This window comes from Aulonocara sp. 'chitande type north' Nkhata Bay, linkage group LG8, assembly GCF_057382095.1.
Source record: "Aulonocara sp. 'chitande type north' Nkhata Bay isolate Kocher_YH1m ecotype deep benthic linkage group LG8, A_spYH_male_GT1.1, whole genome shotgun sequence".
Taxonomy (NCBI): Eukaryota; Metazoa; Chordata; class Actinopteri; order Cichliformes; family Cichlidae; genus Aulonocara; species Aulonocara sp. 'chitande type north' Nkhata Bay.
The window spans coordinates 7,508,824-7,536,513 of record NC_141351.1 but is presented as its reverse complement, the minus strand read 5'-3'; the positions used below and the strand labels follow the sequence as shown (position 1 = coordinate 7,536,513).

Sequence of the window (27,690 nt, the reverse complement as noted above, 5' to 3'; positions counted from 1 at the left end):
ACATTTGGATGCAGAAGCTGTCGACATATCTGATTATGGGAAACTCAGACAGGACACATTCATCATTGCTCCAATGTGAAAATAGAACGTGAAATAGAGCGGAACAAGCTCGCATTTTGTGCCAGTGAGAAGGCTTTCAGCTCTGCCACTCCATCACATTCTCATATGTACTGCTAAGTCCAGTCAAATAAAACGTTGACTGTACTGAAACACTGTACTGTAAGCAGTCAGGGTGCCCTGGCTGACCTGATATGGATGAAGGTTGCCGTGCGACATGATTCCCGGGAAGACGACTCTACACTGGTGAAATGAGCGGAAGGAGGAGTTTGGCAATAAGCAAAAAGGATGGATTCTGTATGGAAACACCATCTGTCCGTCTCTTTGGCTTGGTTCACATCCTTTTTTTTTCCTATTGAAAAGCAGAGATGGACTGAATGGTGAATGCTGTTTCCTCCTGGGAACAACATCCTGATGCTGTCTGGGTGTGTAAAGCAGAACTCCAGCATCAGTGATTTTGTTGCCAAGGGGAGGACTAAGTCAACAGAAAAGCTGTATGGTGATAATAAAAAGTAAAACCAGAAAAAAAGGGGAACAATGTGCAGAAGCAGTGTCAACAGCTGTGGTAAACATATTATTTATAGCTGCAATGATCCAGCAGAAGCAGCTTTAATATTATTTCCATCTTTAGGTGAAACATATTATAGCCTACAGCAACATTAGCAGTCTAATATGTATAAAGTAGGAAGTGTATTTCATATTATTATATCGGGGTTTGAATGTATTTATTTTTTATGCCAGGTCTCCAGTTTTCAGTAGGAACGGCTCCTAAAACTGCCTGCTATTCTGCTTCCAACCTCTAGAGGGAGCGCTATTCATTGTTGAAACAATACTCATGAGACTGTCGGGGTCTTTCCAAGTATTTGGCCTTACAAATGCGTGGAATATATACTCTTAGGATCACTGCTAAGGAGACAGGTTTTGTTTTTTTTTTATCTTCAGCAGGTCAGACACAAACTGGACACTTTATTCTAATGCATGAAGTTATCTTTTGGTCATGTTGTGTTTTTATTTGAAACTCCTTTTTCAAGGGAAACACTTTTGTTGGCAAATATGCAAATATTAAGGTTAAGCTGTAAATGGTTCTACTTCTGAGATTTGACTTGCCCTACTTTGTGTGCATGTCAGCAGTGTAGTGTGTCACAAAATTACTTCTCATGTAAATCTTGGAAAATGCTGCACTGCTCTTTTTCAGGAGAGAGGAAAGTGAGAGGTACAACCACGTGAAAACACTGTGATGGTTTGGAGTTGCGTTTTTTGCTTTTTGCCAGTGATGTTGAGGGTCTTGTTAAAAGTTGTGTAACTGTGAACATATAAAAGTACCGTCAGGTTTTGATCCACTATTCAATACTGTAATACATCTTAGAAGAGTTTGACTGACAACAGTTTCATAGTTTCGTTTTTCAACATGACAGTGGTTGCAAAAACCTTGCCAGTGCATTAAAGGCGCACCTGGACAAAAGAATGAATTGGCATCCTCAGAGCCTGGACATCAACATTATTCAAGCATTGTGGGATCATCTCGACAGAGGGCAGAACAAAAGGCTCTTTATGTACTGTTTCTCCATATATGTTTGCACATAATTCAACAAATCATTGCACCCATTTTCCATTTCCCTAGGAAAACATAAAGAAATGCTTTATCGTTTTATTTTAAAGTGTAAAGAAATGCTGCCAACACACACGTGTTTACATATTTTATGCTGTAACATCTTTGAGAATAATGTAACAGCCACAAAGTATCACAGATTTTCTATAAGTCTACATGTCACTGTGACATTCACTCTGCTGCTATTCTCCATCAGCAAGGACAGATGTGTTACATTAGACGGGATAAGTTATTGATCCCCGTCCTGCACTCTGCTGCCGGGAATTCTCCCGGAAGAGTGTACTGCACATCCAACCCCCACCAACTGCTTTTCTGTGCATCTCTCCGTCTCTTCTCGCTCTCTCTCTCGTCTCAGTATGCTTAGCTTATCTCTCTTGTTTTTTCCTCGATAAGGTTCCTGCAATGCATTAAAATCAGGGGACTTACTTGGGCCGACTGAATGCAAGGTAAGAAAAGACATGTGCTGGTACTGTGCATGCCTGCTGCTGCTGCTCAGAGATTATGGTGCAACACATTATGCAGTGTCATGATGCAGCAACGCATATAAATTGATAAACAGGTTCTTCTCTTTATTTTTACGGAGTTAAAACATTTCGGGGGTGGAGCCGCACTGGTGATTTCATTGGATAGTTTAAACTTGCTTTCTAAGAGGAAATGCACTAACAAAGGAATAAGGAAAAGGTATCATTTGCTTTTTAATAATGCCTTGGAGTCTGTGTAGTAATTGGAGACACTAAGGGTGTAATGTGCAGTGTTTTCCTTTTCTTACTGAGGTATCTGTTCATGGTTTGGCTGGTTGGAAGTTTTATAATCTTATCCCGAGTCTGTCCACCTGTTACACAGTGAGGTGTTAATTTACCCGAAACAGGGCAGATTACAGGCTTTACGGCCTGCTGCATACGTGTGTGTGCGACCATGAGAGTGTGTGTGTGTCTTTTCACATCGTTTACGTCACAGCTGCTGTGAGTCAGCTCCTCTCTTCCTTTCCTGAGTCACTCATCCAGTGGTTGCTTGGTTACTGCAGAGCGGTGAAAGTTTCCTATTGCGTCTTTGTCTCCGTGGACGGATGGGCTTCGATATTTATTCAGGCTCAGGAGTGAGTGTTCAAATAATGTACGTGTTTGTGTGCATGCGTGCATCTGCGGTTGCTGCTTCAGCCAACGGGCAAAGGCTGACAAATCAGTTTCAGCACATCCTGTTATTGAGAGACACTGAATGGATGTCTGGGTACCGCAACTGAACCCTTAATAAGCTGACACTGCCAAGGAATTGTATTTAGAGGAGACGCAAAAGAGAATCCTAATTAGAAAAAGCATGCATGTCATTTTTAGTCATATTTTTAAAATTGCGACAGGTTCCATTCTCACACCATCAACATCCAAATGTTTTTGGCCAGGCGATAAAAAGTCCATTTCAATATTTAAGCTACTGGGGCATAATTTTTAAAAGGCAATTTGAGCCTGAGCACTGACTACTTAATTTTAACTGGCATGTGCCATCAACACCGTTAGGTGGTAGGTGATGAAACTGTGGAGATTGGTGACATATTAAAGGAAAACCCAATATTAAGTGTACCAGCATGACCTCCAGAACAGCCTCATTGTTCCTTGCAATTGATTTTCTTTGTTTCTCGAACTATTCAGGAACGACAGTGCGCCATTCTTTAAAAAAGAAAGAAAGAAAAAGAAGCCACCAGTCTCTCAAGTGAGATCTTGGGTTGACATTTGTTTTAAATGTTATATACCTATGTGGTATGTGACTTTTGTTGCCATGATGCCAGGTCTCTCTTGGAAATGAGATTTTTAATCTCAATGAGATTTTTTACCTGGATAAATAAAGGATTAATAATAAAAATCTGATGACTTCAAACATGTTATTCACATAATTTTCAGACTCTTCCTTTGCTACATGCCTCTCCAACCCTACTGGACTGCAGTGACGGTCCAATGTTGTTATATGGACTTATTTGGAGGTGTAAATAAAGGCATGCGTGTTGTAGCTTGGTCCTCACACTACTTCTTTCTTCCCATCTTTATTCTGTCATGACTGCAGAATCAAATCTTTGGTCATGCTGCATGAATTTGGGGGGGGGGGGGTGCTTCCTTGCAAAAATATTTGCAAGGGTGAAACTTCTGTATTTAAATCAATGCACCACCTCAAGTAGGTGCTATGTAGGAGTGTAAAGTCTTCTAATAGGATAGAAATATTACATCATAGGATAAAGGTAAATCACTTTATGATGATTTGCAGTGCCCCCTCCCTCTAATACTCCAAGTAGAACTTAGGGAGTCACAAGTTTAAGATTCTTTCTTTCATTAGTCACATGTCTGGATTTAGTGTATGCTAAATGTACAAAATATAATAAATTGTTCCACTCCCAACTATCATTTCACTATATGCTTTTTAAGATTCTCAAGGTAAATAAATACATTCTTAGGTAAATAAACCTGTAAATAAGTGGAACAAACATTGGTACTCTGTAGCTGGTAAAATCAGTTTGGCTACAAGAATTTACAAAATGAGCAAACAGTAAAATTATATTCTATATAGATTGGGTTTTTTTTAAATTATAACTATAACATAGTGAGTGTATTGGCCTACATAATGAATTTTATTTTAATATAATTTGTATTATCTCTGTATTCATTGAAGTATTTGCCAATCTGTGAATATGCTGAGAGCACAAACATCACCACAACAACACCAAGGCAAGAAACACATGTAGGTGGTCAGACAGTAGGTTAGTGCGTTAATTAGTTTGAGGTGAAGCTGTTTGAGTCATTGTGAATCATTCATACAGGGATGAAGAGCTTCATTTGTGGATGTCCTCAGGTCAGATGATACAGGATGACGAGGAGGGACTACCAGTCACCTGCTTCTGCTTTCAAAGATGCTGCTCAACCTGTAAACCGTGGAGGAACACTGACTCCAGATCAAGCTTGGTAACAGCATCATCATCCTTCTCCCTCTGTCGCCAGCGCCGACGGATCAAGCAACTAGCGTTTGCTTTGCTTGATCTTTTTGGTACAGATTCCCCACTTGGACAAGACTTAGTTTAAATGTGTGGGACACAGTTTTAACACAAAAAAATTCAATATGGCCGCCCGCCAAGATCACCACAATAAGTTTATCAGTTTCAGCGATGACTGTATGCCAGCACAACTTTTTAATGACATTTACTCCTTGCAGAATTGCAATACTTTTCTTGGGAATAGTGATTGTCTTATCAGTGACAACAACAATACGACAGCTATGAAAAGCTCCACTGCCCAATGCCCCTTCTGTCCGAACACTAACTCTGAGAATGACCAGAGGGAAAATGTTGACAGAGACAATTTAAATACTGCCAACCAAAGAAGACTTCCAACATCCTCTCAAAACTACAATCATCCAGGAGAATCATGTGGACGGGACAGGAAAGTGAAAATAAGGAAGAGTGTGTCATTTGATGATGATGTCATTGTCTACCTGTTTGATCAGGTACTGATTTCCTGTTCTACTTTAACCTTTATTTTAATGCATTTTGAGGCTTTTTATCTTTTTGTAGCTAATAATGTGTTTATTAAATGTTTTTAACAGGACTGTTTCAACCATGTTACTGAATACTGAATACTTCCTGTTTATTCTTAGGAGAGTCCAACTCTGGACATGCACTTTGAGTCTTACACGTCTCTGATGAGCAGCTATTCCTCCAACCTGCCAGGCGTCACATTAGAAGATAATGGTAATGTCTTCAAGAATTACACAAGTGATTTTGTAGATTGTATGCCATTATTTAGAAAAAGAACAAAACACACACTGTACCAGTGAAACATATTGCACTTTTACTTAACACATTCATTCATGCTGTAATTTATATTTAGTAGTATCATCATGTAAAGCTGAGCCAGAGAGAGCAGTAGCAATACCTCACTATTGCAGGTATCCATAGCAACAAAATTGGGGTCGGCATGAAAAGAAGGAGCTGGGCTCGAGGTGGGTTGCAAAGTGGCTTGCAGATGAAGCTGTAGAAAGGCTGACGTACATGACAGTTATCAATTTGACGGAGATAAGGGTATCAGCCATGTCATCAGTTTGACTGAAGTAATGCTACACTGAAGTTACTGTGTTTTTTTTTTACATTACTTTTTCCTTTTTATTTACAGAGAGATGGAACAATGAGCTCATAAAATATGATGGTGATGTTATCACCATCAGCAACAGCAGTATAATTCTAAATAATATTTGGCAGTGTTATTAACAGTTTTATCTTTTTATCTGTATCAAACAAAAGGCTTATGACAATGTAAAAAGACCAAGGGTTGCACCGTGCACTGCAGGATATCACACAGTTGTCAGTGTGGCTAATTATACATGTGGTTGGTTTTGCGTGCAGCCTTCGAATGGGAGGATGACTTCTCGGCTTTGGAGAAGAGCTGCCATTTTCAGTATGACGGGCACTCTCATCCCTACAGCCTACTGCAGACACATAACCGGACTGCCCAGTCCAGACCAGAGAATGGCTGTCTACCCCAAACCTGCCTTTTCCTCACCTATGTCACTGAGTCCGACCTCGAGTGAGATAAGGGTGAGTGACACGCAAATGCACACACATACTGAGCTGCATGTGGTGATTTTTATGAAACGTGGTAAAGTAAAGACAGCCTTTCTATCAGAATGTCTGCCTTCAGCCTAAGGCCATCTCACTGTCGCCATGGCCTAATGTGACATCCACACTTGTTTTTCTTTCAGAGAGCCAGCCTTGGCCTAATGGAAAAACTGACTAACCGTCCAGATCTCTCCTCTTCACCCTAACTCATCTCCTACCCGCCCTCCCCCTTTTATGATGAGTCAGGGATTTTAATAGCTTTTTTTTCACTCCGTCTTTGCTCCAAATAGATTCAGCGCACTTGCCATTCATGACATCACAGCCGAGCAGGACTCTCTGACAGCGCATTCAGTTTTCACAGTTGTTGGTATGACAAGATTACTGCCCATGATGTCAAATAACGGTAAATAAGAGTTGCATAAGAGTGCTGGTGCCTTTCCAGCTGCAAACTGCTTTGGAAGCTACTCTTTATGCCAGGTTGCGTCCTTGGACTCGATGTAGGAAACAGAAACAGAAACTTATGTGTGTTTAACAAACTCCTGTGTGCTTCTGCAGTCGCACTTTATCTTTAAATTGCTGTAGTTTTCAGGCTAATGTTGGTGTTGAAGAAAATATGTTGTTTATATGGTTTGTTTTGCTCAAACAGAGCATGCTTGCGGGGGCCCTGTTTGCTTGCCTCATTACTGAAGTGTGTTGAGCTCAGAACATATCAGCGGCTGTGGTAAAATAAACAGTGTAAGCCTTAGGGCCAATGGAGGCAGAAACTGTGCACACTAAAGCGCAAAGATAATATTTCCACAGAGGCAACTTCAGCAAGGTTTGGTTGATTAGATACAATGTAGCTGAGGAGGGAAGGAAACCTGGCAGGACCTGTCTTACTGTTCACAAACACACACACACACACACACACACACACACACACACACACACACACACACACACACACACACACACACACTCTTTAGGAGATATCAAAATAAATCCCATTCATTTATATTCATTTATATGAGACTTATAGTAACCTTAAGCCAAGCGTCCTCCTAAATATCCTCTAATGATTGACATTATGTGGACTTTTGGGGCTTTTGTCCTTATGTGGGAGGCGAGTCCCCACTGTGTGACTGTGTAAACAGGTTTATGTTCCCACAACACGAGTAATAGAAGTACACACACACACACAAACGCACACAAGCTGCTCAAGGGCATCAAACGCTGGAAGTGTTTGCTTCTAAAAGCTGGGAGCTTCACACCTGTAACGTTGCTGTGTCTGTGACATCCCAACACTGTGCTAATGTTGTTAATGCTCAGACTAAGAGGTTTGGAGAAAAAGTTAAAGAGGTGAGGCTGAGATGGTTTGGGCATGTGCAGAGGAAAGATTGGACCAAAGATGTTGAAGATGAAGCTCCCAGGCAGGAGGAAAGGAGGAAGACCTCAGAGAAGATTCATGGATGGAGAAAAGGAAGACAAGTAGTGGGTTGAAGTGACCAAGGTGGATGATAGAAATAGAGTGAGATAGAGGCTGATAATCCACTGTGACCCCTAAAGGGAGTAACTAAAATAATAAGAAATCCATTAGCCATTAACTTGTTGAATAGAAAAAATGTAGTGGCCAACTGCCATGAAGCAGTGTGGTTTCTGTGTATAGACATGAGGTTTTGTATGTTTTCTAGAGATTTGTTTCGTCACAAACAGCAACACCATTGTTTAGGTCTTGTGAGTGTGTAGGCCATATAGTAAGAATAAGCATACAAAGCTATGAACGCATAACTGGTTCATAGTGTCCAGATCTGAAAAGTGAGGCCAATGTGGATGTGTCTTAACCTCCTAAGACCCGAACTCTTCCACGGCACACATTTTTAATTTCTCTTTGATATTTGGGCTGATTGGGGATTTTTTACCTTATTTTTGTTTTTAAGAAAAATAAGAGCCAAGATATCAGGCCCTTGTAGAGCAAAATTTAGTATTTTGGTCTAAATAACCCAAAATGTGATGTCCACATATGTGGAGGCCAGTCAGGAGCAACTCCTGTGGTTTCTAAAAGATAGATACTGTTGAATACTGTGCTGATACTGTAGAAGTCTATGAGAAAACAGCCCTCGGGCACTCCTGACCTTTGAACTCAGTAAACACCTTTCTAATCAGATTATGTTCTCCATCACTAGCTTCAGACCTCCCCAAATCAAACGTGATGTTAATTCTGGAAATTATGGGTGCCTTTAGAGTCGAAAGGGAGGATAAAGCAGGGTCAGTCTTATGACTGACAAATTGCTATCCCACGAGCCTGCACTGTGTCTCAGATTCACAGTCAGAGTCACCTCTCATTCGCCACATTGAATTTCAAAACACCAAAACTCAAATGTTAAAAGCAGGTAGCTTGAAGCGACAAGCCCATTGCCCCATTACTTTAAGCCCTTCCCCAACATCGTTTTAAATTTTTATGTATTCCTACCTACCCAAATGAGGAATCATCACCTGATATATAAACATCCAGTATCTATGCACTGCGATAGCATAACTGCAATCATTTAACCTTGTGAGTCTCTCTGCCTGTGTATATGTGTCACTGAAGCAAAATGTGGAATTGAAAACCATCAGGGTTTGTCAATAATCTTCCAGATGTTTGCAGACACTGCAAATGCAGTCACTGATGAACAGTCAGTATACCTCACCGTAGTGACTCCTCCCTGTCTTTGTAGTCTTGCTACCACAACATAAGGTAATCCCAACTGCCAACAGCTGCATTAGGCTGCCAAGTTAAACAGTTGGATTACTGCAGATCACATTTCCATGTGAAGAAGGAGCGTGTTAATAATTGCAGTTGTTCTGCTTTTCTTTTATGGCATGTTTTTTGTAATGTGTGTGTTTTTTTTAGTTTTCTAGTGGCCTGAGGCTGTCCATCAGAAGTAATGTAATGCAAAAAATGCAGCTCAAAAAGTTTGTCTGTTGAAAAGCAAATATTGGAGCAAAGTTTAAACGAGGCCTACATTCAGCTGTAGCCTGGAGGACTGTATTCAAATGAAGCAGCAGAAGGTGATAAGTCACAATGGAAAATATGTTAACTGTTCAGACGAACTAACTTTACTACAGTTGTCTTAAAGGTAAGAGCACGTCTGCAGCTTAACAGAAAAAGAAGAAGGTTTACTTGCATTCACCTGAATGAATAAAAAAGCATTTCACAGTTGGAAATGCTGTTGCTGAGCGTGTTATCAGCAGATCAGTATGGAAAAAAGAGCAGTTTTTGTAAGGGTTTTTAAAATATTAGACCATACCACTCAATTCCACCACTGCAATCTCATTATATTGCCTTAATTGTTTTTTTTAAATGAAATACAGTAAAGTAAAACTCCTCAGTTACATTAGTTAGCCAGTAAATCCTTAACATTTTGCTTGTCAACTGCAAAACGACTACACTTTCTAGAAATGGGAAGCAGGAAACGCAAAAATATCACATCAGAATATTCCTAATTCACCAGGTAAACTGGCCAAACTAACACTGAAAGGGTTTCAATTAAATATTTTTTTCATCACTGAACTACTGCACACAAATTTTCACTGTTCTCAGAATCTATGCAAATGTCAGCTGGAACTTGTGAATGGTAAGTACTCAACCAATTATTTAGTTAATATTTTATAAAAGTACTCCACGTATTTCACTTTCTGAACTGAATAGTCGTGTTCTGACTGCTATTTGTGCTTTTTCTCAAATGAACAGCACAGATATTAAAGCACACAGCCTGCAGGACACTTAGATCTGTCTCCCTAACCATGTCTATATAAGATGATCCCTGGATTTGAATGCTGCTTCCACCAACTACTAAGTATCGTTGGAAAACATTAGTGGGAGCCAAAGTTAATCTGAATCCCCCAAAAATCAAAATCAAAAACATCCTAGTATAAATGTAAGTTCAGTATAATTCTTGCACATCTGTGGCTTTCTGCAGCAACAGCAGCAGGTTGTTGGGAGGTTTAGGGTTGAGGGCGGAGCTAGCGGGGGAAAGGGCTGTCTCTCTGATTGGCTGAACAGCGCGACGTGTACATCTGTTAGCAACAGGTAGCCGTTCACGTGTGACAGTTATCTGTGAGCCTCGCGCTGATGTGCTGCTCTCGCGCTCCTTCATTCCCACTGCTCCTTTAATTGACTTTATGTCGCTGATCATGTCCGGCTGCATGCTGACGCCTTTTCTGTAAAAAGAAACAGGAAGGAGAATATTAGTATAATTTCCCAGGTAAGGCTTTTAGTTCCCTTCCATTTGTGTTGTGAGTGAATTTGACTTGTGTCTGCTCATCTTCATATCGGTCACAGCACTGCCGTTGGTGTGATTAAGCTGAGGTTAGGGAAATAATGACGATGATGGAGACATACACGTTTTTTTTTATTGTGCGTACTTATCTATGTAAAACAGCTTTATCTGACAGCGTGTGATAGTATAGTTTAAACTGTCACTGTTTGTAAATTCACATTTAAAATATATAATAGTAATAGAACCTCTTCTTAAATAAGTTTAGGAGCTGATGGTTTAGTCTTATTATGTGAAACCAAACTATGCAGTGAGTTAAAGTGAAGTTAAAAAGCTTTGCTGTTGCTGTGAGCTGCCAGGTCTGTTTTTGTGAGTGTAACCTTGACATGGGTATTATCTCTGAACTGTGGGGTAAGAAGTGTGGAGTAACAGACCAACATCATGGAGTTTTCACACTGCAAGAGTCTGATTAGATACAACAGGATGCCAAGTTGTTTAAACTGGAGCTGACTGAAGGAAAACTATGAAGCGGGCCACTTTATATCCTTTTTTTCTTGTCCTTAACACTCCTATCTTGTCTTCCAGGTTTGTTGAACCTGAGATCTGTTCTGTCAGAGATAAGGGGAGTAGCAAGATGAAATCCAAAGGGAAGGCTGTGAAGCCATCCAGAAGGAACTGGTCCGACCCGGAGCCGGAATTCGAGCCAGACACAGAGCCGGGCTCCAGTGAGCAGGAAGGCTCAGAGGCCTCGGTCCGGATCCGTGGCTCCTGGAGGGGCTCTCTGAGGAGCGGCAATGGCAAGAGGCAGGGAGGAGGCCGGCGACGCAAGCACGGCTCCAGCACCAAAGAGCGCAGCATCCGTCGACTGGAAAGCAACGAAAGGGAACGCCAGCGCATGCACAAACTCAACAACGCCTTCCAAGCACTGCGCGAGGCCATCCCGCATGTGAAAACCGAGAAGAAGCTGTCCAAGATCGAAACGCTGACCCTGGCTAAGAATTACATCAAAGCTTTGACCACCATCATCCTGGATATGTCAGGGGGCTGCCTGCCTGCTGGCGGGGTCCCTTCAGAGGCCAGCGCTGCCAAGCTCCTCCAGTGCTACCAGCAGCACCTGGAGGAAGAGGGGGAGGAAGGTCTCACCCAATACCTCACCAGTATGCATAGCTTCAGCCAGCAAAGCTAACAGTAAGATTAAAGCAAGGGGAGCCACCAGGAGGAGGGCTGGACAAATCAAACATTACCCACTTCCTACAGTCACACTCTTAGAGACGTTCAGCTGTGTTTTCTGTAGGAAGTGGGCTCCCCCCCCAGATCATAGACCTCTAATAAATGCTAGCAAGAGGTGAGCTGTGCAGAACTCCATGCAAAATATGGAAGGATTTTATACAGCAGACATGAAGAATGCAGACTGGAAAGTGAAACCAAATGGACCATAGTTGTGTAATGTATGTGCCCAGGAAAGAAGGGCTGCTTTTTTTTCACCCTCATGTTTTTTTTCCTTCTTCTTCTTGCGTGTTGTGGTTTAAACTGGGGAAGGGGATTGTTCTCTTTTGTGTTATCTTGCCATCTTCTTGTATCGACTCTTGAGAAACCTGCTCAGTGTAACCTCGAGCCATAACTGTTGCATCCATGAAAGAAAGACAACCAAGCAGAAGGCTTAAATATTGAGGTGTTGTTGCAAGAAAGCGCTCACAATGATAATCCACCCTTGATCTGAACGCGTAGCTCATTTCTCTTCTTCTGCACACAGAAGAGTTCTTAAAGGCACAGATGCTATTTAACGTGTATGTTACTTGCTTATCCCCTCTCCCTGCTGTGTTTCCATGTGTGTTTAAGCTGCAAACTTTGTGTGAAACATCATAACGGGGGAAAAAAAACATTTGAGAAGTTGTTATTAATAAATACATGTATTTATTATTGACACAGACTGTTTCTTTTTTTGACCACACACAATGTTCAGTATTCACAGATAATAGAGATCTCACTTGCAACATTTACAAGTAGTTCAGCAGGTTTAGACAGCGAAGGTGCATTTAAGCAGCTATTGACATAAACTGATGCCCGTGCATGATGTTTAGTAGTCCGTGTAATATAACAACTGCCACGATACTGAGTAGATACTAGTATTTTGCAATCTTGCAACAAAAGATAATGTTTTTTTCCCCCTTACTGCTCAGTCATTCTACAACCATTATGTCAAAGGAAGTTAACAGCATGCAGCACTCCTGAGAAAGAGGAAGGTTCAGTTTGAGCGTTTCAGCTATAAGACTACAGTAATTTTCCTCTTTTTTACAATATTCACCAGTGTACATGCTTCATGATAATGATAGATTTTTTTTTAGGTAATAACATCAGAAGTCTTTGCACAAGGCATGTGTAAGTTTAAACCAGTGTAGGTGTTCTAACAGCTGCTACATCCTGGCACCAAATAGCAGTCCATGGGTAAACCTCTACGATCTGTCTAGAAACAATACTTGACTGATTAGAAGTGACTAATGCTAATTACACAGCGTGTTTTGGAGTGTAGTTTTACAATTCTCTCAGCCAGTGTCATTCAGCTAACAGTGGGTTCAGTTTACCTCACAAGCTGACTTTTTACATGCAATAATCACCCCAATTCTTGTCTTCAGAATCCAAATGATGACACATAGATGCACATAAAAGTATTCAGTAGTGCAGATGCTGTGCCAGATCAGCAGACAAAAGGAGCAGACAAGTAAACAAAGATAAAACTTCAGATTAACTGGCCCTATTGACTTGTTGCTCACAGGATAAAATGCAAAATAACACTCATTCTGAAGCTGGTGGTCCAGCAACTATTCAACTACAATTCAAGCACATTTTAAAAAATATACATCTTTCATATAAACCCCCCCTACCATCTTAACCTTAACTTGTTGTGGTAATCTATACACAAAAACCACACATACCATGAACATCACATCCTGATTAATAAATAAGGACAAAAATGAATTAAGACCACTAAGTTCAATGGCAAAAGACTAACCGCACTTACAGAAACAGACACAAAAATGCCGTGACCATCACATGAATGCCTAGTACAAATGAAAAACAACACAGGGACAGATCAGATAAGCATGTTTGTCATCAGAGATGGCTCTGATTGTCTGAGATCCATTGCTCTGTTTCACCGGCTCACAAGGTGTGAAAACTCCAACCTCAGGATTTAAGGATCACCTTGCTATTCCAGTGTTAAAATAAGCTGTGCTTTAAAAAAATACTACAAAGGTAATCTGAGTTTTGTTTCTTTTTATACAGTTTGTGTGCACAAATTTGTGTTTGTCTAACATCCTGAAGTACTGCTGTCGACCTCCGTGTTCCTGACTTCCAGCAGGCTCCGAGGGGATGAGGTGTCTGTTAGAGAGGGAAAACGGATGTGGGGCGGTTCTACAGAGTTCCCTCTGACTGTGATATGGTCCCATCCACCCTAAAAACAGTGACACAGGGGTGATAATTATTATTACTGAGGATAAGCTTGTTTACCATCTGTCTATAAGCACTAAACAAAGCCTTGAAAACTGGGAGCCACACCTTTCTGTTGTTGTTCTACTGCAGTTTGCACATGAAGACTGAAGTGTTCCAGCAACTAATATTTACTCTACTGTTCTTGTTTTTTTCAAACGGCAATAAGCTTGATATACTTTGTGTTGGTAATTGTAGTTTTCAACACCTCCCATCCAACTCATATTAAAAAAAATCCCCCATAAAAACTGCGTATATAAAATGTGACCCCTCTTTTTTAATGAAAAAAATAAACAAGCCAAAAGAAAATAATATTACAATTAGCATGTTGAACACACCCCAGATTATGTGCAGCGTTTACTTTACTTGAACAAGCTGCACAGGATGCTTGATGATGCTTTTTAGCATTAAAAAACAAGGAGACAAACTTCAGCAGATAACAGAAAAAAATCTAAGTCTGTGGGAAAATGTGATGTATAAATATATCTGCTGGAGACTGCCGTGCTCAAAATATCAACAACTACCAATAAAATGCTGCATTACTGTGATAACAATATGCCTTTATTTTGTTGCATTTTGGGAAGGACAGGATCAGTAAAAAAAATGGTGACAATTCACTCATGACACATATACAGTAGAGGAAATTATTGGACCTCATGTTGAATAAGTTTGCTCACTCACGAAGAAACAAGTAGTTTCTAATTTGTTATGGTAGTTTTACTTTACTGGAAAGAGATATATATCAACCAAAAATCCAGAAAAAACATATTACGTTAAAAGTTATAAATTGATTTGCAAATCACTGACTGAACTAAGATTACAGATTACAATCAGTCCAGTCAATCGCAAATACTCCTGATCACCTGGATGGAAACTGAATTGCTTTCATATTGGAGCTGTTTTTCTGCAAAGGGTACATGACGACTTCAGCACACTGAGGATCTTGATAAATAAATCGAGATCATGTGTTTTTTGGTTGATATTCTTTCTCTCCACTAAAATGAAACTAGCATAGAAGTTAGAAACTGTTCAGAAACTGTTATTTTCCAGTCATACTGTTCGGTTTCTTTACCCCAATGCCATAGTCCCAGGACTGTCCTTTGGGCTGCATGGGTTGGACTGCGAGTCGATGGCACACCGTCCCGCAGCTTAGACTGTGGCTGCCCTGCACCTTGTCTGCTATGATCCATACCTGCAGCCCCAAAACAAAAGCAACAAAATCACCCACAAATAAACACGCGGTGTGGTACGTGTTCCCTGAACTGAATCACTTTTACATTACAAGCGCCACAAATTAGAAAGACAAGAAGTCTGAACCTCCATGCCTATAAATATGTGAGGTAAAATCTGTTAACTGCATTCAGCTTTTAAGGATGAAATGGATGAAGGTGGTGCCATAATGTCCTACCTGGTCCAGAGGGCCTACAGAGACTTTGCGGACATTGTTAGATACGTGTTCCCAGGAGGAGCCCTGAGGGTAGCTGGGGGTCACACCCTGTCGGTACCACAGGTTACCTTGATAGAAAAACACCCACATCAGACATCTCGTAAAAATACATACCAGGAACTATAAACAGAACACACTACATTATTCATCTATAAAAGTAACTTATAAACCTAAGCTGTAAATAAAAATCTGTGCTGCGTTTTGTGCTTTACCGTTCTCATCTACAGTGTAGACCGATGTTCTTCCCACAGATACCTGCTTCAGCTTCTGTTTGGCTGGAGATGGGATGTGGTACCAACAATCTCCTGCAGAGGGAGACACCCGCACACATAAAACACAGGTAAAATGCATCTGCTTGAGTAAATTTTATTTCAATATGCAGACATGACAAATGCAATTAAAATTTTCAGCCTTCACTGTCAGTTTTCATTTTTTCCCCACTGACCTGCCGGGTTCTGTGGTGACACAGATCCCCTGTAGAAGGCAGCTCCGTCCCTGGCAATAGCCCACACCTGGCTGGCAGCCCCAATGGAGATGGACTTGAAAGGCTGGTCTGTTCCCACGTGGAGCCATGAAGATCCCTGAGAGAGCAGACAGAGAAAGCACTGCCTCTCAAAAACCTGCTTCTCCATATTCAGATGTTCATAAACAGAAATAAAAGAAACTTTGGAGGTTTTTGGTCCATTGATAAACATCATTTCTTTTTTTTCCCCCTTTCCTTTTTTGTCTTTAGAAGCACTAATAAATTTAGCATAAAATAATACAATAATTATCTTTCTCCAAATGAGAAATTAAGCCAAATATAGCTACCCTAACTCTGGCAAATCTGCATGCTGCAAGCCGCTTTTCAACCCACAACCAGCTCCTATTCATGGAACGTCTGACTTAGTCAGTCATCATTATCATCATATCATATTTCTTGTCATTAATGCCCTGCTGATAGAAATTACAATCTTCTTTTGACTGAAGTGGTTGTATTTGAAATAAATGCAAATATCTCTCAAACTCTCCACACTAGAAGCCCACATTAGAACTAAAAGAACCTCCACAGTAAAAATAAGTGACAACGTGCTAATGCACCTCTCTGTACTTTGCGTGCATTTGTTATGCAAGCGGAAAAAATGACAATAAGCTTTAATGGTTGCTCTCCAAAGATGTTAAACCAGTTCATTTGGTGTCCGCTTGCATATTATTAATGACTCACAGCAGGCGTCAGGGCGGTGACTCCCAGTCGGCAAAGCACGTCGCCCTTGTTACTGATCGCCCACACAGGAACCATGTCCACGGTGCTCTGAGCTGCACATGGCAGGATGGTCACATCACTTAGTGCGATGGGGGGAACTTCTTGCCAAGGTCCTGTAGTGGTCAGTTTACACTTCCTGCGCATTAAGGCCAAATAAACAGGTGTCCTTGACAACAAATCTCTTCAGTTAAATACCTTCCTGCACATTATTTCAGATTCTCTCCAGAATTTAAAATTCTACAGTAACAAACGTTATATGATTAACACCATAATATATTGTGCTGATTATGGCCCATTTGTCCCAGTCTGATTAAAAAACAAACACAGGGATGGCAACTTTCAGAGTGCTGTGTACCTGCTGAATAAATAGTGCACAGACCAATGCTTTTTATAGTACCTTGCCCATCGCCTACGACGCACAAAGTCCTTCATCGTTTTATAGCCATGATATGACCTGCACAGACACATGGGGAAGCGAAAGAATGAATTAAAGGAAAGATAAATAAATCAAGATCATAGTTTGAACCAAGTGAAGCAGCAGGTGGGGTTTCAGGAACAGCATATGAAACCTACGCTGGAAAATCAGCTGCATACTGCCAGCCTTCTCTGTCCGTCCCGCCAGACACGCTGTAGTCGATAGCCCATTCTGACACCTGAAAACAGCAAACAGGGGAAGTGAAACACTCAACGCACCTGCAGATCGGGCCACACCCCTTATGTGTGATATATTTAAGAAAAGATAGTAGTATTTTTCAAACTAATGGTTAGAAGGCAAGAATAGCAGCTACTGTAATTATCACAGAGAAGGTTACAGATCAACACGGGGAATCTCCCACTGTGGGTGTGTTTGCCTACCCATGTCCACTGAGGGGAGGGAGGTTTTGTATTTGCTTTGGTGCACTCGTGTAGCCCTGAAGCATCACTCCACATGTAGCGGTCTGTTGGTAAGCCTCTAAAAGAAAGAATAGCAACGTTCAATGACAGAAAACACACACAAATCAAAACAACATGTGATTCAGCTGAAATGACTGTTAAAATATATTGTCTATTTGTCACATCAGAGTGCAATGGCAAAGTTTTAAATGTTTCCACAATTGCTCGGTTTATGTAAACATAATAATAATAAAATAAAATAAAGAAATCTCAAATGGACTTGATGAGATGTTGGCTTTTGGTGTAGCTAGGCAACCTTTCAGTACACTGTTCATCAGCTGGTCTTTGTGGAAACTAGGATCCTGTTTCTTTTCTGGGCTCCGTCTCCCCCCAAAATACAAAAATAAAATAAGAATCACACATATATTAATGTAAAAAAAACAAACAACTAAAATCCACTGTTGTAACAGTTAAAGTGGAAGAGAATGGGATCAGAAATTCTCGATTAACTTATTTTTAGTGAAACACCTGCACCTGCTGGTGTTGGCAGGGAGAGACTAAAAAAATGACACCTACCTACTGCAGCTTTTACAAATGCATGAGATTTATTACATTTATTACATGTGAAAATTTCCCCTCTTTACAGTTATATTTGTCTGAGTGCAGAGGAGATAACAGGAGATGGGCTGTTACAGGAGGAGTGCTGGATAGGGCCCTAGAAGAGCATCAACACAGAAGCAGGACTGGTATGAGCACAGGTCCCACTAAAGGATGAAACCGTCACAGAGTCTGTTTTGGGCAGTTTTGCTCAGAAACATGAACATGCCTATTAGAAGTATTTTTGTAGGGCTCCTTTTTCTCCATGCACAAAGGAGCAAATACCGGTCCTGCTGTTGGGTTGACGCTCTGTCTCTCTCAAAACATTCTTGCAATTTTACTTATGCGTGTACTATGTTAGACAAGCTGTACTACCGGTGCAATGTAAATGCCAAAAAGCAAAACTAGAGTAAATTCAGTCAGGAGTGATCACATAAAACAAATATGTAGAACTGCCTTCATACATTTGTGCAATCACTAAAATTACAAACATCCTGTTTCGAGTGATGCTAAAAAATTATTTCATGCATTTATTTCCTCTAGGTTGGACTATCGTAATTCATTATTATCATGTTTCTCTGAAATCTCGGTGAAAAGCCTTCAGCTGAATGCTGCAGCGAGAGCACTGACAGGAAGCAGTTAGAATATATTTCTCTCGTACTGGCTTCTCTTCATTGGCTCCCTCTTAAAATCCTTTTCTAAAATTCCGATCTTAGAGACTTCACAGTATCCTAACAGAGCACATCACTCTGAGACTGCTGGCTTACTTGAGTTTTCAAGTAAGCTTTCAGGCCCCTCTTCTGTGCAACCAGGTCCCAGTTTGGATTTGGGAGACAGACACCCTCTCTATTTTCAAGATCAGGCTTAAAACGTTCCTTTTAGGTAAAGCTTATAGTTAAGCCTGAACCATAACTTAGTTGCAATAGGCTGTAGTGGGTGAGTATTTCTTCTTCACTTACCTCTTTATGTTTATATTCGATTGCATTTAACCATTAGTAATCATTAAATTATTTTGTCCCGTCTCCCTCCGCTCACCCCCCAAATGGTCATGGGAACGGCCGCCTCTCCCTGAACTTGATTCTGCTGGAGGTTTCTTCCTGTTAAAAGGGAGTTTTTCCTTCCCATTGTCACCAAGTGATTACTTATAGGGGGTTGTGGGATTGTTGGGGTTATCTCTGTATTACTGTAGGGTTTTTACCATATAAAATAAACCATCTTGAGGTGACTGTTGATGTGAATTTGTGCTACATAAATACAAGTGAATTGAACTGTTGCTTCTCCGGTGCACCTGCTCCTGTACTTGCACCAGCTTAGATTAAATTAATTCTTATGGTTCCTAAAAGGACAGATTGGTATCCCTGGAGTTTAACTGACTTTGTGTTACACAGTGGACATATTGTACAGCTAGGTATTAGACTGGATATTTCTGTGTCCTTGACATAGCAGAATTAACTCTACAAAACAAATTATCGCATATATTCTGACAACACTTTCCAACAATAAAGCGACAGAAGCTCCACTCTTGCACAGTACCTGTTGGTGTAGCCAGTAACGGGGTTCCACCGCTGATTCTCATAAATGTAAACGCTCTTAACGTCCGTCTGGGTGTAAATATTATCTGTGCTGCTTGCCAATCCCTGGAAGAACCCTCCTCCGTAGCCCCCGGTGTAGATCCAGGCTGTGTGGTCAAAGCCGATCCCCCACACTATCCCAACACTGTTACACTCCACTATATGCAGATGGCCTCCAACCTGTCGCCAGAACCTGCAGAGAGGAAAGAAATAAAGCTAAGTGGTTAGAATAGAAAGTCATATAGCAGAAGGTTAAAGCCATCAGTCTAGTGACGTGCAGCTCATTCTTACATCTGGTCGCAGGGTGTCGGGTAAGGCACGGCCTCTAGGCCAGGTGAGGGCTCACTGACAAAGATGTCCCCTTTACAGGTAATGGACCAGATGGCCTGTTTGGCGGGAGGACCCTGGATCCCCCTTGAGTCACAGCATGACACACTCAACAATGCCAGCTGAAGAGCAGGACAGAGCAGGCGGAGGGAGGCAAAGATGGAGAAACAAATGACATTTTTAGATGATATACATGAATAAATGCTGCATAGTATTACATTATTACTTTCCACTGTGCTATTTTTTTCTTTCCATACCCACCCAATCATGCATTTCCAGCTCTGTGGCAGCCGCTAATCGAATAGGCCACCTCTGTTTGGTCCGCTCAGGAGTATAGATGGCAAAAGTGTGTTTGGAGTCATTTAGCACAGGAACCAGGATGGTAACTTCATTGATAAAGGCATGCAGGTACTAAAAGAAGTGTTAGAAAAGAGAAGTTGAAATATACAGTAAGCCTTCAGTAAGCCAGTCTGCTTTGGTGTTATGTCGCAGCCAGCGGTAAATGATAATCAAAGAAAAGTTAACACATGAAACTTAAGGAAGACACTTTTTTACTAAACAAACGCACACTTCCGTCTAACCTTCTTTTCCTCATAATAGTTGTAATAGATGAACAGGATGCCGTCCTTGTTGCCCTCCGGTCCTGAGAACTGCTCCAAGGCAAAATGAACATCTATCCACTTATGTGGCTTCCAGTCTCTCCACCACTGCATGCTTCCCTTCTTCACCCACACAGACTGCAACAGGATTGGATCAAGTGAACGAATCAAATGACATGCTAATGAAAGAAACGGGTGGTAAAGTGCATGGTTGAGAAGGTACCTGTTCTATGGCTTGTTCATAATGTTTGAAATTATCAATCTCTCTCCTGGTCCGCTCGCTGAGTTGCTCAAAGATTTGTTTTCGCCAAGCTGCCGTCTGGGCTGGACTGACTGACAAACTCATGGACTGGACTGACTGGACTAAGGCTGGATGAATAAAAAGACAAAAATAATGACATCAATGCTGCTTCATTGAAACTGAGCATAAGCACTGACTTATCATCCTTTTATACAAGTTACATGTTACTTAAAGTTACATAAAAATCTAAACATTCAATCACCGGTGAGTTAGCTCACTGAACTCACATGCAGTGTTCACAGAGTTAAACCAGCTGAGCTGGGAGTGACTGTCCACAGAGCAGCCTCCTCCACTGACCCAGGCCCACAGAGGGTGCTCGTCTCCACCATAAGGATCCTCCATGGCAAGGGTGTAAGTGGCTACTGAGGACAAGCTGCAGGTGTCAGCTGAGTCCAGCACTGCTCCAGTTTGAGCCTGCTGGCTCTGTGCCTCCTCCAGATCCACATTACTCCACTGGGTATCAAGAGGGCTGCCAGACTGGCTAGGAGAGAGAGCAACACCAGCGCAGGGGGCTTTGGCATCTCCTTCGTGTGAGATGGTGTCCTCCTCTAGGACAGTGGGAGTGGCTTTTCCAACATCTCTCGAGGTCTTCCCCGATTCTCGATCGGAGACGAGTTCAGAGATGAAGCTGTCGCTGGTGACCTTGGGGATACGGGGTTTGGGAGTGTCAGTGGGCGGGTCAGATGGGGCGTCCACAAAGGTATCCGGGGAGGTGGAGGTGACCAGGCAACCGGGCCCATCTGCAGATCCTTTCTCTAGGTCTGATTCTGCATCACTTGCTACTGACGGAGCACGCACCTCACCACAGAAAAAACATCCGGCACTGAGAAACACAGACAGAGAGAGAATTAACTTTAATATTACATTTTTAAAAAGCTAACTAGAGTGTGTGTCCTCTGAGGCGCATCCACCTCTGCAGGCTGTTTGCGCTGGCGCTGGAGTGGGATCGGTCTCCGTCTCGGGGAACGGTAATAGCCTTCCAAGTTTTCCCACTCAGCTCACTTGAGGTCACGCCTTGTCTGAAGTACACAGCTCGGTCCTCAGAGCTGATAGCCCACACCTATGAACACCAGCAACTTTCAGAAAACCTCAGCATGACTGCATCACTTGCAAACATGCAGTAATAAAGCCATGTAGCAGTCCTTATAAGATTCCCAGCAGTTACACTGAGGACACACTGAATCACCTGGTCGTTCTGTCCTACGTTGATCATGATCATTTCTCCAACCATGCTGATCCAGCCGGAGCCACACGGGTTATGAGAATTCACGCCACGCCTGAACCACACCTGGTAAAGCAGGAGCGTAGAGTGAGAGGTATTCTGAAGACATCGCAGGTTTAATCCCTGCAGTTTTAACAACAAGCTGTTACAAGCCTGTTTAACTATGTTTAGACATTTTTCATGTTGTGTCAGTCACAGTGTTGAAATTAGGAGTGAACTGTGAAGTGCCAACACAGATTATTAAAGTAAAAGATTGGCAGAGCAGCTCCTAATATTTGTTTCTGTTCTTTTACTTCGCATTTGTTGGTCTTTATGCTCCATTTACTGAGCTGAGGAAAGAAATAAATCTTCATTATAAATAAATAAGTGAAACATTTGAAAGCTTTAGCTTGGTCACACTGCCATCTTTGCACATTCAGCTAGTGCAAACTGACCAACAGAATTAGCCACTGACAAAGGAAAATGCTAAATCTTGGAAGTACTTCCACTGATTAAAAGCAGATTTTTTTTACGTGACTGCAGCACTTTCTTACTTTATTGTCCTTCGTCACAACCCAGACCACGTTGTTTCCCACGGCTACGTGTGTAGCTCCCACATCGGAGCTGGGAGACTCCACTATTGCCCAAGAGGCACCTGGATTGCAGGAAATATTAATTCTCAAACATTTACTCAGAAACACCACGTCACCCTCCCATCAGTGAGCCTATTTGTACCTTTAGGGCAGTCTCTGCTTATGCCCTCCCTGACAATGAGCTGCCCCTCCCAGAGCACAGCCCAGACCAGGTCTGCTGGGCCACAGCTGATCTGGACCACCTCTCCAGGTAGAAGCACCTCCTCCCATGAAGCGCCCTCAGGATTATGGTGATAGATTCCCTCTCTAAACCACACCTGAACAGTGACAAAGACAGATTCCGAAAATTAAGAGCTGCTATCAAACAATTTTGGTGTGACACGAATGTATGTGTGAGACAGGATCATTTTAAAGTAGTTACCATGCTGCTAACGTCTAACTCTGCTTTTAATAGCAAATGATTTGAAGCATACACAGTTAATAAACACGAATTACTTCAACAGTCAAGAAATTCTCAATCTGAGCATATAGCAGCATAATAACATTGCCACTGATACCTAAAACAAGGTAGGTGCTGCCCTGTATATAATCTATACCTTGCCCTGCAGGGATACAGCCCACAGACACAGACGGCCCCTGGGTTCCTCACTAATTTCCCAACCTCCACAGCTGATGTCGCTGAAGGGATCTGGTAGAGTTGTGTGCTGTGAGGGGATCTGCCATGCACACAAGGAAAACAAGAACTTAATACGCGCATTCACCCATCAGCACTCATTACATGCATATGTTATGCAGTAACACCCACCTTAGCCCAGGTGTCCATTGCTTTGTACTTCCTGTAGCGGAGCCATCGCCTGCGACGGACACAGGAGTTCCACTTCTTGTCTTTAGTATAGGTGGCAGGGAAATCGATGGCATAGGTCCATCCCTGGAAACAAACATCTGAACAGGTCACACCAGAGAAAGGAAAAAAGGGCAGTAACTGAAGCAGACACACATTTTTTAAACTCACCCCTTTCTCTGTGGGCTCTCCCTCAAAGTTTTCATCCACATACCAGTCACCCTCCCACTCCCAGCTGCTGGAGGGCAGCTGGAAGCTGTCCAGAGGTTGGTGCTGCAGACCTGTGACGTCACTCCACTGCCAGCGGTCGCTTGGCAGCAAACGTTCAGAAAAACCGTCTACGGGATTCCAACGCTGACAAAAAGTTGGGCAGAGAAAGTGAACTGCGTTAAAGCCGGTGGTGTTGCCTTTTATTTCATATTAAGGGAAAACAAGAGCACTTTTAGTGAGATATCCCATGAAGATGTAGCCACAAGAATGAAAATGACTGAGTGTCGACCTAATGGGGATAATCTGAAAGAGCAGTGTTAAAAAAAGGTTTCGTGATCTTGCACTGTGAGAATTTTTTCCCATTAAAAACTGGTTTAGGATGCTTCTAAGGTTCACTTGTTAAAGCACATAGCCTAATGGCTTGTGGATTTAGCAACAGAGAAGTGGGACTCTGCCATATGAGGATGCTGAACATATAATGGGGAACTTTAACTTTCAATTTTACTTGTGCAATAATAATAAAAAGAAAATGTATTACAAACTTGCTTAAAGACAGACAAATAATGTGGGTTCCTTATTACATATTTCTTGGCTTTTACAATAACTTATTTTAATGTAATTACAGTCATTAAAGAATGACAGCCCCCGACTAGTCACAGAGACCCACTTGATTTTCATAGGTCTCCTCTTGGTAGCGGATGGACAGGTCGGAAGCGTGAACGTTCAGGTAGATGTTGTTGTCGCAGGCGATGCCCCAGCAGCACTGCTGTGCCGCCGTGACCCGCTTGAACTCCATCTGGGCATCGCGGCACTGATCCCACTGCTGCCCCGCCGTGGACAGGCCGTAGACCCGCCCATAGACGTCCACAGCCCACAGCAGTGAGACGGGCATGGCTGCACCTGGAACCTGACGAAGAAAATGGGTTAATGCTGATAATGTGGCTTTGAAATTACGTTGTACAATTTCCCAGAATGAATGGCTAAAACACTGAGACGTGTGCCACAACATTTGGCATCAGCTGCTGTGTAAATATGCTGAAGTATGTGTTTAAAAACACTGGGCCTCATAAAAATGTTTTGGACATGGCAAAAATAAGCGAAATTGGCTCAGAGATAGGGTTGGACACTTTAAGCAGATCAGTAAAAACTCAATTTGAATCCTTCACAGTTGGTCCATGCGTGGATTTGTACGTGGAGCCGGCAGTCTAGAACTCCCACTTCCTGGCCGTCTCCTCTAGTTCTCTTGGGAGACACCATGGTGTTCCGATGCCAGCATGGGATTTGTCCCTCCCTTTTAGACATGTGTGAAACATCATCCTAGTCAGATGGTTAAAACACCTTAAATCCCCTTGTAAATGAGTGAGTTCCTGACACTTTCTCTAAAGCTGAGCCCAGAAACACTTTGGAGGAAACACGTTTCAGCTGCTTCTATCTGCAATCTCATTTTTTCAGTCACTCCAAACCATACATGACTATAAATAAAAGCAGGAACATCGATCAGCCAGTAAAACTGACAGTTTTGCTTTCACAGTAAACAGTCTCTTTATCACAACAGATGGATACAGTGATTCTACAATACTGCAGACACTATACCGGTCCATCTGCCTCCCCCACCAATCTCCCTCACTGTATCGCAGTGCATTATGATTTTATCACAAGTGATTCTTTTCTTCCTCAACACTATATCTTATATGAAAAAGTGGGATGGTGTTCCCTAGCAAATCGCAGAGAGCAGCAATGTATGATGTTTGTTTACAAGGCTCTGCTCCCAAGATTCCCTTAGCTTACCATTGCTCCTTGATTGAATTTAAACCAGTACTTACAATGTCAGTTCATGGGACATTTTAGCATTAGCTGTACCTCCTGATCAGTCTGAACTTAGAAAACCTGGATTGAAATACTTCACTGCTGATAAATAATGGAAAGAGCTACAAAGAAATTTAAAAATGCAGCTGTACTCTCTGATTTCAGCGGAATATTTTAAATGGTTGCATCTGTCTATCTGCAACTACTTTTGCATATCTTTTTCTTAATATGTGATCATGTCTTTTATTATTTATCTGTCTCAATTTTTGAATGTTTTCTGTACTCAGGCCTCTCGCATTATCCTGCCGTTTCCATGAAAGCATGTACGTGGTCTATAACAATGCTTAGATATGTGTTATGTGTCAAAGTAACATCCACATGGACCCAATGTTGCCCAGCAGAACATTTCTCAAAGCATCACACTGCCTTAGCCGGCTTGCCTTCTTCCCATAGTCCATCGTCGTATCAGGTGTTCCCCAGCAAAACACCCACATGCACCTGGCCGTCCACATGATATCAAATAAACATGCTTCATCAGATTAGGCACATCTTTTGTGGCTCACATGCTCACTGGTGGTGCTTTCAGGCGTAGACAGGGGTCAGCATGGGCACCCTGACTGGTCCGCAGCTATGGAGCCCCATATGCAACAAACTGTGATGGACTCGATTTTGTTTGTTTGCTTCCCCATTTTTATTGCTTCTAAAATGTCAACTATGAGGACAAAATGTTCACTTGCTCCCTAGCATACCCACCCACTAACAGGTGCCATAATGAAGAGATAATCAGAGTTATTCACTTCACCTGTCTGTGGTCAGAATGTCATGCTTGATTAATATAAATATATTTTTCATGACCACTGCATATCAAGCAAAGCATACTACACAATTTAAAATGAGCAGGAGCCTGAAGACATAACCCACCAACAGTACAGAAGGAAAAAGCAGGCCACAATTATACACAAATATGAACAAAGTGTGTGTGGAAAATAGGGAGATAAGGGCCAAATGGCCTCCTTAGATAACAGTTGTTTACCCATCTGTAAACTAGTTGTTTGGATCATGCGCTGTAGTGGCGATGACCTTTGCACTGCGTTGCTCGATGTCTACTCAGCGCAATTTGCTGACCCACATTTAACACACTATACGTGTGGCATTTGTAATAACCAAGCTTGTATGTGAAATGTACACAGATCACAGAGTGGGCTCTGGGCTAGCTAAGTGGCAGTCAACTGTTTCACAGCATCTCGTAACAAGTAGGGACGCTGCTGCTGCTACAAGGCGTATCCTGTCACTCACAGCTGTACATGCAGCACACACCAGGTTGATGGTAACAATAAAATACATAGAGATATCACACACACACACGTTTGAAGCGACTGCGCTTGTTCACCCGTGGGGCTTACTACCAAGTAATAAAGTACGTAGCTGCCTATTAGCAACGGTGTAAGATTAGCTTGAAATATTGGACTATTTTCTGTAGAGGCGACTGACAGGAGAGGGACATGTGAAATGAAATGCCCCCAAACGAAGGTGTGCAGTAAAGCCAGCTCTATGATTTAACGATGCTCAGTTTGTTTTGGTACAGGCTTACGGGCTTAGCCGGATAGAAATAGCAAACAGAAAGAGTTCAAGCAGCCAACCTTGAGCCTCCTCTCATAAAGCGGCTGTCGGCGGTGGTGAGAAGTCACAGCTGTTCATTCATCCAGTGGAGAAGGATCGTAAGCTGTCCGAGTCATTCTGTGTGCCGTAGCTGCTCACTCACGACAGAAATGATTGTTTGAAACAGGAAGTGCTGTTACTTCTGTTCCCACTGGCAGTTTCCGTGGCAGCAGGCGCTTGTAGAGGTGCTGTTTAGCAGACAAGCAGCAGAGGGCGCTGTAAAGCTATAATTCATGTTCAGGCTGTTCAGGAGTAGTACTGTGCAAATATCCCGAGCTCTCTTGTATTTATATTTTGCTTCTAAGGAGCCAGACTTCATTGAGCAATAGTTCTCCAGTCTTTCTTTGGGCATTGGCTGCTTTTTCACTTGTTTTCACTCCAGTCCATAAGTTATGATTATAATCACTTTCTTTCATTTCAGCTAACAGACAGTTAAATTAGCGA

General features: G+C 42.0%; 3 protein-coding genes across 6 annotated transcripts; 2 read left to right on the top strand and 1 right to left on the bottom strand.

Moving 5' to 3' along the window:
- The first annotated feature begins 1,985 nt into the window (after positions 1 to 1,985).
- LOC147323015 (uncharacterized) lies at positions 1,986 to 9,788 on the top strand. Of its 4 annotated transcripts, none has more exons than XM_086303087.1 (4): positions 1,986 to 2,112; positions 4,467 to 5,146; positions 5,297 to 5,390; positions 6,042 to 6,358. In XM_086303087.1, exons 2-4 carry the CDS (start codon positions 4,763 to 4,765, stop codon positions 6,224 to 6,226), a joined length of 663 nt encoding a protein of 220 aa, XP_086159213.1. In that variant the 5' UTR covers positions 1,986 to 2,112; positions 4,467 to 4,762; the 3' UTR covers positions 6,227 to 6,358. The 4 variants fall into 4 exon arrangements, with proteins under 4 accessions (XP_086159213.1, XP_086159215.1, XP_086159212.1 ...); XM_086303089.1 differs by having other exon boundaries at positions 2,021 to 2,112; positions 4,499 to 5,146; XM_086303086.1 differs by lacking the exon at positions 1,986 to 2,112 and adding an exon at positions 6,398 to 9,788 and having other exon boundaries at positions 4,125 to 5,146; positions 6,042 to 6,233.
- A 186-nt stretch (positions 9,789 to 9,974) lies between these two features.
- Positions 9,975 to 14,062, top strand: bhlha15 (basic helix-loop-helix family, member a15). Its single transcript, XM_086303090.1, has 2 exons — positions 9,975 to 10,480; positions 11,078 to 14,062. Exon 2 carries the CDS (start codon positions 11,127 to 11,129, stop codon positions 11,676 to 11,678), a length of 552 nt encoding a protein of 183 aa, XP_086159216.1. The 5' UTR covers positions 9,975 to 10,480; positions 11,078 to 11,126; the 3' UTR covers positions 11,679 to 14,062.
- tecpr1a (tectonin beta-propeller repeat containing 1a) lies at positions 12,384 to 27,440 on the bottom strand. Its single transcript, XM_086303084.1, has 24 exons — positions 27,228 to 27,440; positions 24,449 to 24,688; positions 23,743 to 23,925; positions 23,536 to 23,658; positions 23,327 to 23,446; positions 22,873 to 23,047; positions 22,692 to 22,792; positions 22,123 to 22,224; positions 21,848 to 21,996; positions 21,164 to 21,759; positions 20,859 to 21,004; positions 20,618 to 20,773; positions 20,298 to 20,447; positions 20,001 to 20,158; positions 19,672 to 19,902; positions 17,524 to 17,620; positions 17,242 to 17,321; positions 17,066 to 17,122; positions 16,630 to 16,804; positions 15,871 to 16,006; positions 15,638 to 15,730; positions 15,387 to 15,493; positions 15,051 to 15,170; positions 12,384 to 13,943 (listed from the first exon to the last, which is right to left on the bottom strand). Exons 2-24 carry the CDS (start codon positions 24,671 to 24,673, stop codon positions 13,800 to 13,802), a joined length of 3,624 nt encoding a protein of 1,207 aa, XP_086159210.1. The 5' UTR covers positions 24,674 to 24,688; positions 27,228 to 27,440; the 3' UTR covers positions 12,384 to 13,799.
- Between the last annotated feature and the right edge of the window lie 250 nt (positions 27,441 to 27,690).

Coding starts and splice junctions, on each gene's coding strand:
- bhlha15 (XM_086303090.1), top strand. CDS start 11,127: ATGAAATCCAAAGGGAAGGCTGTGAAGCCATCCAGAAGGAACTGGTCC.
- tecpr1a (XM_086303084.1), bottom strand. CDS start 24,673: ATGCCCGTCTCACTGCTGTGGGCTGTGGACGTCTATGGGCGGGTCTAC. Junction 23,659..23,742: donor GAGAGCCCACAGAGAAAGGG/GTGAGTTTAAAA, acceptor GTTTGTTTCCAG/GGATGGACCTATGCCATCGA. Junction 15,731..15,870: donor GTCACCACAGAACCCGGCAG/GTCAGTGGGGAA, acceptor CTCCCTCTGCAG/GAGATTGTTGGTACCACATC.
- LOC147323015 (XM_086303086.1), top strand. CDS start 4,763: ATGGCCGCCCGCCAAGATCACCACAATAAGTTTATCAGTTTCAGCGAT. Junction 5,147..5,296: donor TTGTCTACCTGTTTGATCAG/GTACTGATTTCC, acceptor GTTTATTCTTAG/GAGAGTCCAACTCTGGACAT. Junction 5,391..6,041: donor CGTCACATTAGAAGATAATG/GTAATGTCTTCA, acceptor TTTTGCGTGCAG/CCTTCGAATGGGAGGATGAC.